Raw genomic sequence first — 12,784 nt, 5'->3', positions numbered from 1 at the left:
TCTCTCCAGGATTAAATGCATCTTCTCCCACTAGGGCCTGACCAGGCAGACCTCTGCTATATTTGTGCCAGAGACCTCGGACTGGCCCATGTATACTCCTGGCTGGTGGATCAGTCTCTGGGAGCTCCCTGGGGTCTGGGTTAGTTGAGATCCCTGGCCTTCTTATGGGGTTGCTCTCCCCTTCAGCTTCTTCAATCTCTCCCTATTTCAACCATAGGGGTCCCCAACTTCAAGTCAATGGTTGGCTGTAAGTATCTTCTTCTGTCTCAGACAGCTGCTGGTAGGGTGTCTCGGGGGACAGCCATGCTAGGCTCTCTTCTGTAAGCACAGCATAGCATCAGTAATAGTGTCAGGCCTTGGTGTCCTCCCATGAGCTGGATCCCAAGTTGGGCTGTCACTGAATTGCCTTTCCTTCAGTCTCTTCTCCATTTTTGTCCCTGCAGTTCTTTTAGACAGGAACACTCTGGGTCAGAAATTTTGACTGTGAGTTAGTAACCCTGTCCCTCTGCTTGAAGCCATGTTTACCCACTAAAGGTGTACTCTTCGAGTTCCCTCTCCCCAGTGCTGGGCATTTTGGCTAAGGTCACCCTCATTAAGTCCTTAGAGTCTCTCACCTCAAGGGTCTCTGGTACTTTATAGAGGGACCCCCACCCCCTCACCCCCAATGCTGCTTATCTCTATTCACTCTCTTCGCCCTCTGGGCTTCTTTACTGTCTCCTCCCCCGCCCCCCCTGCCCATACCTGATCCTATTTCCAGTTCCTCTCCTCTTCCTCTCCCACCTAGATCCCTCCCTCCCTCCCTCTGCCTCCAGTGATTATTTCCTTCCCACTTCTAAGTGGAATTTAAACATCCTAACATCTATGTTCTTAACATGGGTTCTGGGGATCAAACTCAGGTTTTCATACTTCTGTACAAGAGCATTATTAGTGAATTTTCCCCATTCCCTTAATCTTTGTTGAATGCGCTGCATTACACTGAGAGAGCCATGACATTTCCTGTAACAGCCCTTCTGAGCCAGTTGCCTTGTGTCTTCACCATACCTTCCTGTTTCTGACCTTTTAATCTTTGTCTTAAGCATACCCTTCTTGAATGTTCTACCCCACCTGTACTTGTACATCCTACTATATTCACAGCTCAACATAACGTCTATCCCTCGCATCAAGTCCTCAAATCATGGTTATTCTTAATGGAAATAGCATTTATATGGATGGACTACTCTTAAGTGATTTGTATTTGTCTCCTTTTTTTTTTAATGGAGTGCAAGAAAGCACTATATATTTCTATGACTCTCATAGCAATCTAGTAGTACATACTCATGTGGTAACTATTTAGAAAATACTTGTGAATTTAACCTATCAATGTAACTAGAACTGAAATATAACTCATCTTCCTACACTTATGTCTCCATGAATATAATCCTGTATCCTATATAATCAGTTATTATAATTGTGTTTAGCATGGTTTTTTTAATATTGATAAATTAGTTAAAACAATATTGCTTTCTAATTGTCATAAAGCCCGGACTTATAACTTCAGGAGTCAAATAAATTATGCATACCAGGAAGATTATCTGAACAGAGCAAGAATTTGGCCCATAGATTAGGACTGAGAAGAGGACCAGGAAGTGTCAGGTAATTAATGATTGCTTTTCTCGAGAATTACACTAGCACCTCCCATTCTACTGGAATTATGTAGCAGATAAGGGATGTCTCTCGAGGAGCTGCCTTGATGCAGAAATAACAACACCTTCAACGTTTCTGAGAATTGATTAATATTTTTATTTCATGATAATAATTCTATGAACACCACTCCACCTAAATTTGTAATACAAAATGGCAAAAGTACTATAAATACATCAGGCATATATTTTTTACCCAATCTAAAGAAAAAGCATTATTCAAGTAAGCATTGGAAAGATGTGTTTGTGGTTCTTTTCTAAATGACATCATGGTAATTTCAATTTTCTGAAATAGAAATTTGTTTGGTTTAAACAAGTGATTTTTTTTTTTGTTTGTCTTTTAAGGTGAATTTGGAGAAGTCTGCAGTGGGCGTTTAAAGACACCAGGGAAAAGGGAAATCCCAGTTGCCATTAAAACATTGAAAGGTGGCCATATGGACCGACAAAGAAGAGATTTTCTAAGAGAAGCTAGCATCATGGGTCAGTTTGACCACCCAAACATCATTCGCCTAGAAGGTGTTGTCACTAAAAGTAAGTTCCTGATTTGCTTCACTATTTCTCATACACTGCTCTTAGTTTTTCTTAAATTATAATAACAATACCAAGTTGTTAAGACAGCAACTTCATTCAGCTGCTGGCTTCTGACATCACTACTCAGTGCCTGCCTCTAGGCCACGGCATTATCAGAGTTTGCGTGGGTGACCACAAAGCGTTGAAAAGGCATTACCTCTAAACTTGGCTCGTTGGGCTTAGCATAATAACTCTAGAGTAAAGGGTTATAGTTTTCTAAATGTCAATATTAATAGAAGACTGATCATCAATATTTGATTCATTAAAGCAAAATACTAATGCTTAGAAATAGAGTTCATAGACCAGTATAAAATGCTTTATCATAGAGTAAAACATTTCCAGAAAAAATTCTATATGGAAGTCAGCTCTATTAATAGCATTATGAATAAATTATGATAGTCGGTATAAAGTAAAATAAAAGATAACTGCTGAAATAACAAATCTGCTGTTGCAGAAATAATGGAATCAAGGTCATTGTTTTGAAAGAAAATTACTTTAAAATAAAATTAGTCATATACTTTAAGTAATTGGTTGCATATATTTGAACAATGATAAAGGCAGAAAATATAACTATATATATGTATATATACATACATTTTATTCACTAATAAATTAACATAAAACCCATCAGAAGATATCATTACATTTTTCTTAAAATTTATTTATATTTTTGAAAATGGTATTTTTATTTACAGAAATAAAATTTTGTTCGCAACCACTGAGAATACGAGTAGGGTCTGGAGTGATGGCTCTGTGGTTAAGAGCACATCCTACTGAGTCTTGCAGAGGACTTAGACTGAGTTGATACAGCCCACTGCCAAGTCAGAATCATATATAATTTCAGTTCCCGTGGATTCGGTGATTTCTTCATGCTACCATAAGTTCTTGTACATATGTGATGCATATAAACTCATGTAAACACAAACACACATATAAAAGGAAAATGTATAAATAAATAAGTATTTTTCAAACCATTTAAGGGACCATTTAAATTTTATGTTATAGTTACAAAGAAGAAAATACAGTAGCTTAATAAAAATGTGCTGAACTCTGCCTCTGAAAACTATGAATTCTTCCCCTAGGGCATTGGTAAAATGTTGCTCAAGGGAGCAGATTACTAGCAGCCCCAATAATTCAGAAATCAGGGAAGAGTGTTGAAGATGATAAGCATTATAGTGGGTTTCTATTGTAGTGATTTTAAGTTTTTTAATATTCACCCATATGCACTCCTCAACCACAATTACATTGAACTCAACATGTGACCAACCTTGACCAATGGGACGTTAGCAAGGGCAGGGCACACGGTACTTTAAATATTTGCAAGTTTTTAGTCTACAATTCTTCTTCCTGAAACCCAAATTCCATGTCAAATGAAAACAATCCATGCAGTATTGCAAAAAGCAGCCTAACAAGAAGAATGTTAAGTTTAATCACAAGGTACCAATGGGAAGTGGCTGCTAGCCCTCTTACACTCAACCCACACACATGTTAAATGTCTGACACACATACACACACACAAGTACAAACACACATGCACAAGTACACACACACACACACACACACACACACACACACACTGAACTGGATAGATGGATGGATGGATGGACAGATGGATGGACAGACTAATGGATGATGGACTGACAGACAGACAGATACATGATAGATAGATTTTTAAAAAACAGAATCAAGGTACTTTACTCAGCAGCCCCAGCCAAAATGCTAGACAGCACTAAATTCCAGGCTTGTGAGTGAACCATTTCAAACATTACATCTCTACCCAAGTCCACCCTAGTCAGAAATCTGCAGCTCTGGCCATTTGTCATGGTACAGAAACCAAATCAACTCAATCTAGTTAACCTAAGAAATAAGAGAGGGGTTTTTTAAAATAATTTTATATTTTTACTGATTCTTAAAATTTTTCAATGCTTTCTTTTTTTTAATATTCCATCAGGTCAAATCCATGCTCCCCACATACCCCTGTACTACATCCAATGGAATATTCTAAATGTACTAGGGACCACACCCATAAAGAGAAGTGACTCATCCTCTTTAGAATTCGAATCTCCTCCAGTGGAGGTAGAGATTTGAGTTCCCCTACAATTTGGAATGTTGGCTGACTTAATCTTGTACAAGTCTTATACAGACAAGCATAGTTGCTGTGAGTGTGTAAGCTCAGCTGTTTATTAGATCCAGAAGGCACTATTTCACTCTTGTCCTCCCCGATCTCTAACTCTTACAGTCTTTCCACTCTCCCTTCTGTTTTGGTCTCTGTGCATTGTGGGATAGAGTAGTGACCTAGATGACACACACCACTGACACTTATGCTATGACTTTGAACCACCATCCACTACAAAAAGATGTTTTTTGAGGAACAAAAATTATACTGATCTATGAATAGAAGATACAACTATGACCATGAACACTAGTGGTACAAATGTTATGAGGGTAAGGAACTGCAGATTTAAGGTCTGTTCCACAGGAAGAAATGTATGCTCCAAACTATAAATCTGACTACTGACACATGGTTGGGAAGCCTGGACTCCCTAGGGATGAATCTAATACTAGTATTTTGTTAACTATATAGTATCCAACTGCCTGCTAAATTCATGTAAAATTGTTGTTTTAAACCATTAAATTTCAAATTGTTTCTTTCACAGCAATAAGTAACCAAATCAATGAATCATTATTGGATTTCTACTCTTGCCAGTTAAGATCTGTATACATTGGATAAATTATTGAACACCTCTTTATACTGAACTTTCATGTCTGTAAAACAAAAGTAAACTAACTCAGATATCATTGATCAGAACATCTCAGTTCTCTTTTTTGAAGACTTCAAATTATTTCTAGACAAATTAAATCTATAAATGTATACTGACTTCCTGTCATTATCTTGTCAATTTCAAATGATTCCTTTGTTTTTACATATATATTTACATGAAAAAATTAATTTTGAGGATGGCTTAGAATCTAAGTTTGATGCCAAAATTCTCTTGCTTACACATAGAATGTCTAAAAATAAGAGACCAGGAATAAACTCAAAGTTTGAAAACTAAGAGATCTTTATTTTCTTCCTTTAATTGATCAAATTTTATCAAGTAAATATTATGATTTCATCCATGTATTATCATATATTATGTAGTATATTTATTTGTATATCTAAATTAGGACCTATAAAACATTTCTACAAAATGAGGAAATTAATTCTATGTACGTCAGTATGCCCTTGATGATATAAGCACTATAGTTTTTTATTGGAATTTTTTAATTTATATTTCAAATGCTATCCCCCTTTCCTGGTTTGCCATCATTAAACCCCCTATCCCATCCCCCTCCCCTTTCACATTCGCCTACATTGGGGCATCCAGCCTTGGCAGGACCAAGGGCTTCTCCTCCCATTGGTGCCCAACAAGGTGATCCTCAGCTACACATGCAGCTGGAGCCATGGGTCTGTCCATGTGTACTCTTTGGATGGTGGTTTAGTCCCTGAAAGCTCTGGTTGGTTGGTATTGCTGTTCTTATGGGGTTGCAAACTACATAAGCTCCTTCAATCCGTTCTCTAACTTCTCCAATAGGGACCCAGTTCTCAGTTCAATGGCTAGCTGCTAGCATTTTCCTCTGTATTTCTCATGCTCTGGCAGAGCCTCTCAGGAGACAGCTATATCAGGCTCCTGTCAGCATGCACTTCTTGGCATCAGCAATATTGTCTGGGTTTGGTGGCTGTATGTATATGGGTTGGATCTTCAGGTGGGGCAGGCTCTGAATGGCCATTCCTTCAGTCTCTGCTCCAAACTTTGTCTCCATATCTCCCCCTATGAATATTTTTGCTCCCCTTTCTAAGAGGGACTGAAGCTTCCCGAGTTTGGTCGTCCTTCTCCTTGAGCTTCATGTCGTCTGTGGATTGTATCCTGGGTAATCCGAGCTTTTGGGTCAATATACATTTATCATTGAGTGCATACCATGTGTGTTTTTTATGATTGGGTTACCTCACTCAGGATGATATTTGCCTATGAATTTCATGGTCATTGTTTTAGTAGCTGAGTAGTACTCCTTATGTAGATGTACCACATGTTTATAATCCAATCCTCTGTTGAAGGGCATCTTGGTTCTTTCCAGCTCCTGACTATTATAAATAAGACTGTTATGAACATAGTGGAGCATGTGTCCTTGTTATATGTCAGCATCTTTTGGGTATATGCCCAGGAGTGGTCCTCACTAGGTCCTCAGGTAGTTTTATGTTCAATTTTCTGAGGAATCTCCAGACTGATTTCCAGAGTGGTTGTACCAGCTTGCAATCACAACAGTGGAGGAGTGTTCCTCTTTCTCCACATCCTTGCCAGCTCTGTTGTCACCTGAGTTTTTGATCTTAGCCATTCTGACTGGTGTGAGGTGGAATCTCAGGGTTGTTTTGATTTGTATTTCCCTGATGACTAAGGATGTTGAACATTTCTTTAGGTGCTTTTTGGCCATTCAATTGTCTTCAGCTGAAAATGTTTTGTTTAGCTCTGTGCCCCATTTTTATTGGGTTACTTGACTCTCTTGAGTCTAACTTCTTCAGTTCTATGTATATTTTGGATATTAGCCCTCTATCAGATGTAGGATTGGTAAAGATCTTTTCCTAATCTGTTGGTTGCCATTTTGTCCCAATGACAGTGTCCATTGCCTTACAGAGGCTTTGCAATTTTTGAGGTTCCATTTGTTGATTCTTGATCTTAGGGCATAAGCCATTGGTGTCCTGTTCAGGAAATTTTCCCCACTGCCTGTGTGTTCGAGATTCTTCCCCCCTTTTTCTTCTCTTAGTTTGAGTGTATCTGGTTTTATGTGGATGTCCTTGATCCACTTGGACTTGAGCTTTATACAGGGCAGTAAGACTGGATTGATTTGCATTCTCCTACATGCTGACCTCCAATTGGACCAGCATTATTTGTTGAAATGATATTTTTTTCCACTAGATGATTTTAGCTCCTGTGTCAAAGATCAAGTGACCATAGGTGTGTGGGTCCCTTTCTGAGTCTTCAATTCTATTCCATTGATCTACCTGCCTGTCTCTGTACCAACACAATACAGTTTTTATCACTATTGCTCTGTAGTTTTAACTGCTAAGAGCAAGCCCCATAGGGGAGTGTTGTGGTGCAGCAGGGTGTGTTGTAGGGATGAGAGAAAACTAATTCCCGCAATAATCGGTGATCCTGCTTGTAGTGTTATCAGCTTGAGTCAAGTGCTTTGGGATTGTTAGAAGAAAAGCAATAAATAAATGAATACCTCATTCCCATAAATACACAGTAATTGTTCCAGGATTGCCCTTAAGTAGCTAAGAGATAGCTAGCAATTAATGTTCCCTAAAGAGCCCCAACTGCATAAAAGATACTGATGAAGATAATGAAGCAGTACAGGGGCCTGATTGTAGATAGATTTTCCTAGGGTCTGGGAAACAAATACATTGAAACCCCATTAAAAGTGATATAAGATTATGAACAAAAACCTTCAGACCATCCTTCTATGAGATCTTGTTTAATGAGAGTATGTTTTTGTCTTATATATAGCCTTTTTCTTTTAGAAACATGTATTGTACAATGATTTGGATCACTTCTGCTCCTTCATATGTCCACATATAACTGCTTTTATTTTAAATTGGAAAGCTAAATGATTAATGATTTGCATCATGCAAAAAGGATGTCTGATAAAAATTGAGCCTCTTTATATGAATCATATCACAACTTTATTAGACTGTTAAGATATAACTGAAAGAGAGAAAGATGAATCAGTTATAACCGTATGTGCAACACATATTCTCTCTCCAGGAAGCAAATAGAAGCCATCAGTTGGAGGACTGACTTGTAATCATTAGTAACATAGGTAGTCACGATATGTAACTAATAGTTATCAGTGACATTAATTACATCACCAAGAGGCAAAACACTACCTTTCTATAAGAACTTTAGAATTGCAGCTTAGTGATGAAGAAATACAGCACAGTAACTGTGAGACAAACACAAGGGTTTATCTTCCAGCTAAGTTAAAAAATGCATTTACAACTACTAACTCTGTCACCTAAATAACAAACTCAGTAAAGTGGAACAGAAGTCATCCCCAGCAGAAACCAAATTCCTAAAGATAATTCCATGTCATTCCAAGACATTCTTTAACGATCCCATGGCTCAATACTAAAGCCATAGTAGAATCTTCTAGAGTTACTCAAAATCATTGTATGTTCAAGAATACTATAAATTACTCATAGGGAGTTTTTATGAACGGACATAAAAGAATAAATTCTACTCAGTCAAAAAGCCTTGTACTACATGCATAAAAAGAAGTTTCCTAGTTCTAGGCTTGGCTTATTCTTGTTAAATAAAGGTAATCCTCCAAACTTCTACTGTTAGAGCAACTGCTTTACCAGCTAATTATTTATGGAAGAGTCACCAAACCTCCTTAGGGCTTAGATTTTTGTTTTCCTCTGAATGAAAGAAAAGTGTAGATCAGAGTAGAAAACATAGAGTCAAATGTAAGCCTAATGAATTCTGTTCCCTTGACAGAGAGACATGAGATGATCATAAGGAAAGCTTATGAGGGCTGATCCCTCCAAGATCATTATAAATTTAGGTTCATGGTGATAATTCAAAAATGTTAGGGAAAAGATGAAAATAATGAAATTTTCAGCAAAACTTTTTAATTTATAATGCATACATTGGAAAATATGGAGAATTTTATCTATAAGCAACATTACAGTTTGGATAGTATATTTGATATTAGCTGATAAAATAATATGCCTAATGTTGCTAACAGTTTTGAAAGTTCCAGAGTGTGATTCATTAGCTACAATAGTTAGGGTCTTTCTGATGGCACCAAGTGAAGGAAAATGATGCTTATTTAAGCCAAGAAGTACAAGGAAGGTGGTGACCAGCCCTCAGAACCTCATTGGATGGTATCATCAACTGGGCTGGCACATGCATGGATCTTTATGCAATAGAACAAGTTCTACCCAATGAAGATTAACCAACTGACCCTTCTTTTGTACTCTCTTGTTAACAGAGTGATAAGGCAGAGCTAAACACTGAAGGAGACAAAAGGAAGTCTAATTCTATAAATGCATTTTATATAGCAAGACAGAATTGAAAGTAAAGAAGCAGCAAAATCATGAGAAGAATGGTAGGAGTGTTTTCTAGGCAGAGACAGTAAACTGTTTTAAGTCTTGAATCAGAACTTAGCATTGTCAGTGTAACAGCAAAAAAATTGGCAAAAGTAATGAGTGTAAATTAATTACCTAATGAAAAAAATAGGCAAAATTGCAAGGAAGCTAGTGTACTAGGACAAGAAAAAATGGGAGAAAAGAAAATTATACTCATCAATATGTTTTGAAAGGAATAGAGTAAGACCTATTTTCTAGGCTTAGGTGAGATATTTTGATTACCGCCTGATTATATGGTAGATGAGGAAGAAAGGTCATGTTCAAATGGCTGAATGAAAGAGGATAGAAACCAGGAAAGAAAGAGAACAGGTAGAGAGAAAACAGCATTTTCTTGTTTGAACATGACTGCTTTTAGCTAAAGACTTCCAGGAAGTCCTTGAAGTCCAGCAAAGAGCTTGATTCACAGCTCTTTGAATCAAGTGCAATTGAAAAAGCATTTAGCACACTGGTGATGGCTAGTAGCTGATGTAGGGAAGGTGTTACTCGCTGGAAGGGGACTGCATTGAAACACCATATGTTCTCAGGAAACATACTTAAACAGGAAAAAAAACGCAAAAAAGAAGAGAAGTGTACTGAGAAAGAGAAGCTAAGACAGTGGAGAAGTAACCAGCAACAGACAGCATAGGTTTGTCAGAGCAAGAGAAAGGTCCCCAGAATAAAATGAGCTAGGGACCCAACTACGTAAGGACCAAGAAGCATCCTTCGGTTAAAAAAAATTTTTTTTTCAGAAAAATATATTCCATTCAGCTCACTGTTGGCAGAGTTACACAGCAAAACATTTGAGGCATGCTAACACTGCAAACTGATAACTTTGGGAATAGTCAAGGCTGCTGCTATCTTAAAATCAAAATGATTAACATTCATTAAAGCCTTCCCTCATTCAGAAATGTATTAAATGACAAGGTACAAGGATACCAGGCACTTTCTCGAGTGCTGGGATTCAGGATAGATTAGGAAAGGTCAAATCCTGTCCTCCCGGGTCAGAAGTTCCTAAAATTGGGCACGAGAGATGACTCAGAGGTTAGGAGCACAACTATTCTTCCAAAGGTCCTGACTTCAATTCCAACAACCACATGGTGGCTTATAACAGTATATACTGAGATCTGATGTCCTCTTTTGGTGTGCAGGCATTCATGCAGGCAGAATACTGTATACATAATAAATAATCTAAAAATTTATAATATATACATATATATATATAAAATAAAGGAAGCCTAGAGTCATTCTTAAATCAAGCATTCATTTTGAATGACAAAGGCATTTCCAATTCATTCTAATTTCTCCTGTGTTTTTCTTTCTCTTTCTACATTCTGGAGAAGACTAGATAAAATACCAGTGTGATCTCAGTGCAGGATTCAGGCAGACACTGTTGGTAAGAAGGTGATGGTCTACAAGAGCAGGGGTCTATCTGTAGTTTCTTCCTTCCTTTGCTTTGGTGGTGTAGAACCCAAGTTCATCTGCCAAGATGATTGGTAGAGGACTGGTGTTGGTGAGTGTTTGGGATAGATGCTGAGAAGATGTTGGAAGCAAATGACCAAAAAAGAATTTTGTCATCACTGAAATCTAAGGAAATTAGACCATGATGACACAACCTGCTTCCCTGCTCTCAAGAAAGAAAAGAGGAATAGGGGTGTGAGGAAGGTGTGGCCCAGAGACAGAAGTGCATAGGAATGGTAGCCAAAGGAGAAGGCAGGTACATTTTCTGGACTTTCTTCTCCTATTAGCCTTAAGTAATAACTCTGCTGTTGCTGAAAATGGAGATGAATTTTTCCTGTGTGATTTCAGGAGTCTCTGGGGATTTGTAGAACACTTACTGGAAAGTATTTGCTCTTGGAATTATAACATACACACACAGCTAAAAGAAATGAGCAATGCGCACTGCAGTAAGTAATTACAAGATGGCACAGCCTGTGGCCCTCTTTGCCACACTCTGTTCAAGCACTGCTGGAGCTAACTGGGAAACTGGAATAATGTATCCGATGTCTTCCTGTTGTCAGAATAGAGTCTCTCTTCTTATAAAAATATAATAATAAATATTTTTCTGTATTCAAGGGAAAAGCATTCTTGTCCCTTCCATGTTTAAATATCTGGTTTTCCTTGATGTCATCCATTCAAATCACTTCTGTAGATCTACCTCCAGCATCTCCCCCCTCCTGATTCTCTGTCCCTAACCCTGCTCATGATGTGTCTGATGGGCTGTGATAAGTAACGAGAGCTTTCAAAAAGAAATCTAATAAGTTCTTGGCTATGAAAGTAACACTGTAAACTGCAGGATCTAAGAGAGAAAAGAAACTACAAGTAAAATTGCATTTATGCAAAGTATTTCCTTTAAGAATAAAGCCATCTAAAACGGTAAAATCATATTCATTTTCCGAAGGAAAAAAAAATCCCATCCCTTTTGTCCCTAAAATAAGTTTGGTCTGAGTAGAGATCACGATGCATCTAAATTTGGGGAGAACTAAAAACAAAGTAGATAAATCCATGTTATAGGCATGAATTTGCTGCCATGCATTCGGGAGAATAAGAACCAGTCAGCCAGCCAGCCCAAGGAGAGGGCACTTTGGTCATGACTGAAATGCCTTATATAAGCCTTTAGTGGCCTTATGTAGGGCAAAGACTTGTAAAAGTCACCAAATGACTATGGAGCGCCTCCCCCCCCCGCCCACCCCGTGCGGATTTTCTTTTCTTTTCAGAAGTACTTGTGCAATCAGTGATGGAAATCTAACACAGTCTCCATTTATTGTGTAGGATTTTCTGAAGGGCTCAGGATTGAACCGGGGCTGAACCTGGTTTAAGGCTGTTTGGTGCTGATGCAGTCTCTGCTGCTCTTGTCATTGTCAGACTACACTGCTGCGACACTCCCTCTTTTCCCATCTCAGTATAATTTCAGACTTAGAGAAAATGATATGGAAGATAGACTTTTTCATACAGCTTTCAGGTCTCCTGATAACTGTAAAATTAACATCACAGCCAAGAAACAACCCAAGTGTGGTGGCACATGTAGTCCCAGCTCTTAGAAAGCTGAATCAGGAGGTTCACACCTTCGACGTTAGTCTGGGCAATAAACTAGGATCTTCTAAGAAAGAAGGAGGGTGAGGGAGGGAGGAAGAAGGCAAAGAGGTGGGGCAGTTCTTACTGTGGTCTCATTCTGCCTTACCAGGGCTGCTTCCTGTTTCTGTTCTGTTCTCAGTTCCAGGCTCCTGGGTGGAATTTATCTCACATCTTTTTAGTTCATCCGTGAGAGTTCTTTGGGCTTCTTGGTCTTTGACCTCCGCACTGTCCATGAGTACTGATCAGACAATACTGTCTTCCACATTCATGTCTGTAGTTCCCACAGTGATAAGCAGTT

The 12,784-nt window shown here is 38.3% G+C and overlaps 1 protein-coding gene across 1 annotated transcript in view; it reads left to right on the top strand.

Annotated features, from left to right (window-relative positions):
• Positions 1-12,784, top strand: part of Epha6 (EPH receptor A6) — an 893,674-nt gene that overhangs the window by 646,647 nt on the left and 234,243 nt on the right. Inside the window, exon 11 of the mRNA XM_032900334.1 lies at positions 2,025-2,210. Coding sequence (XP_032756225.1) covers positions 2,025-2,210 — 186 coding nt within the window. The remainder of the gene's footprint in view (positions 1-2,024; positions 2,211-12,784) is intronic.

Source organism: Rattus rattus, chromosome 4 (assembly GCF_011064425.1).
Source record: "Rattus rattus isolate New Zealand chromosome 4, Rrattus_CSIRO_v1, whole genome shotgun sequence".
NCBI lineage: Eukaryota > Metazoa > Chordata > Mammalia > Rodentia > Muridae > Rattus > Rattus rattus.
Note: the sequence above shows the minus strand (reverse complement) of the source record. Positions and strands in the feature narration are given on the sequence as shown.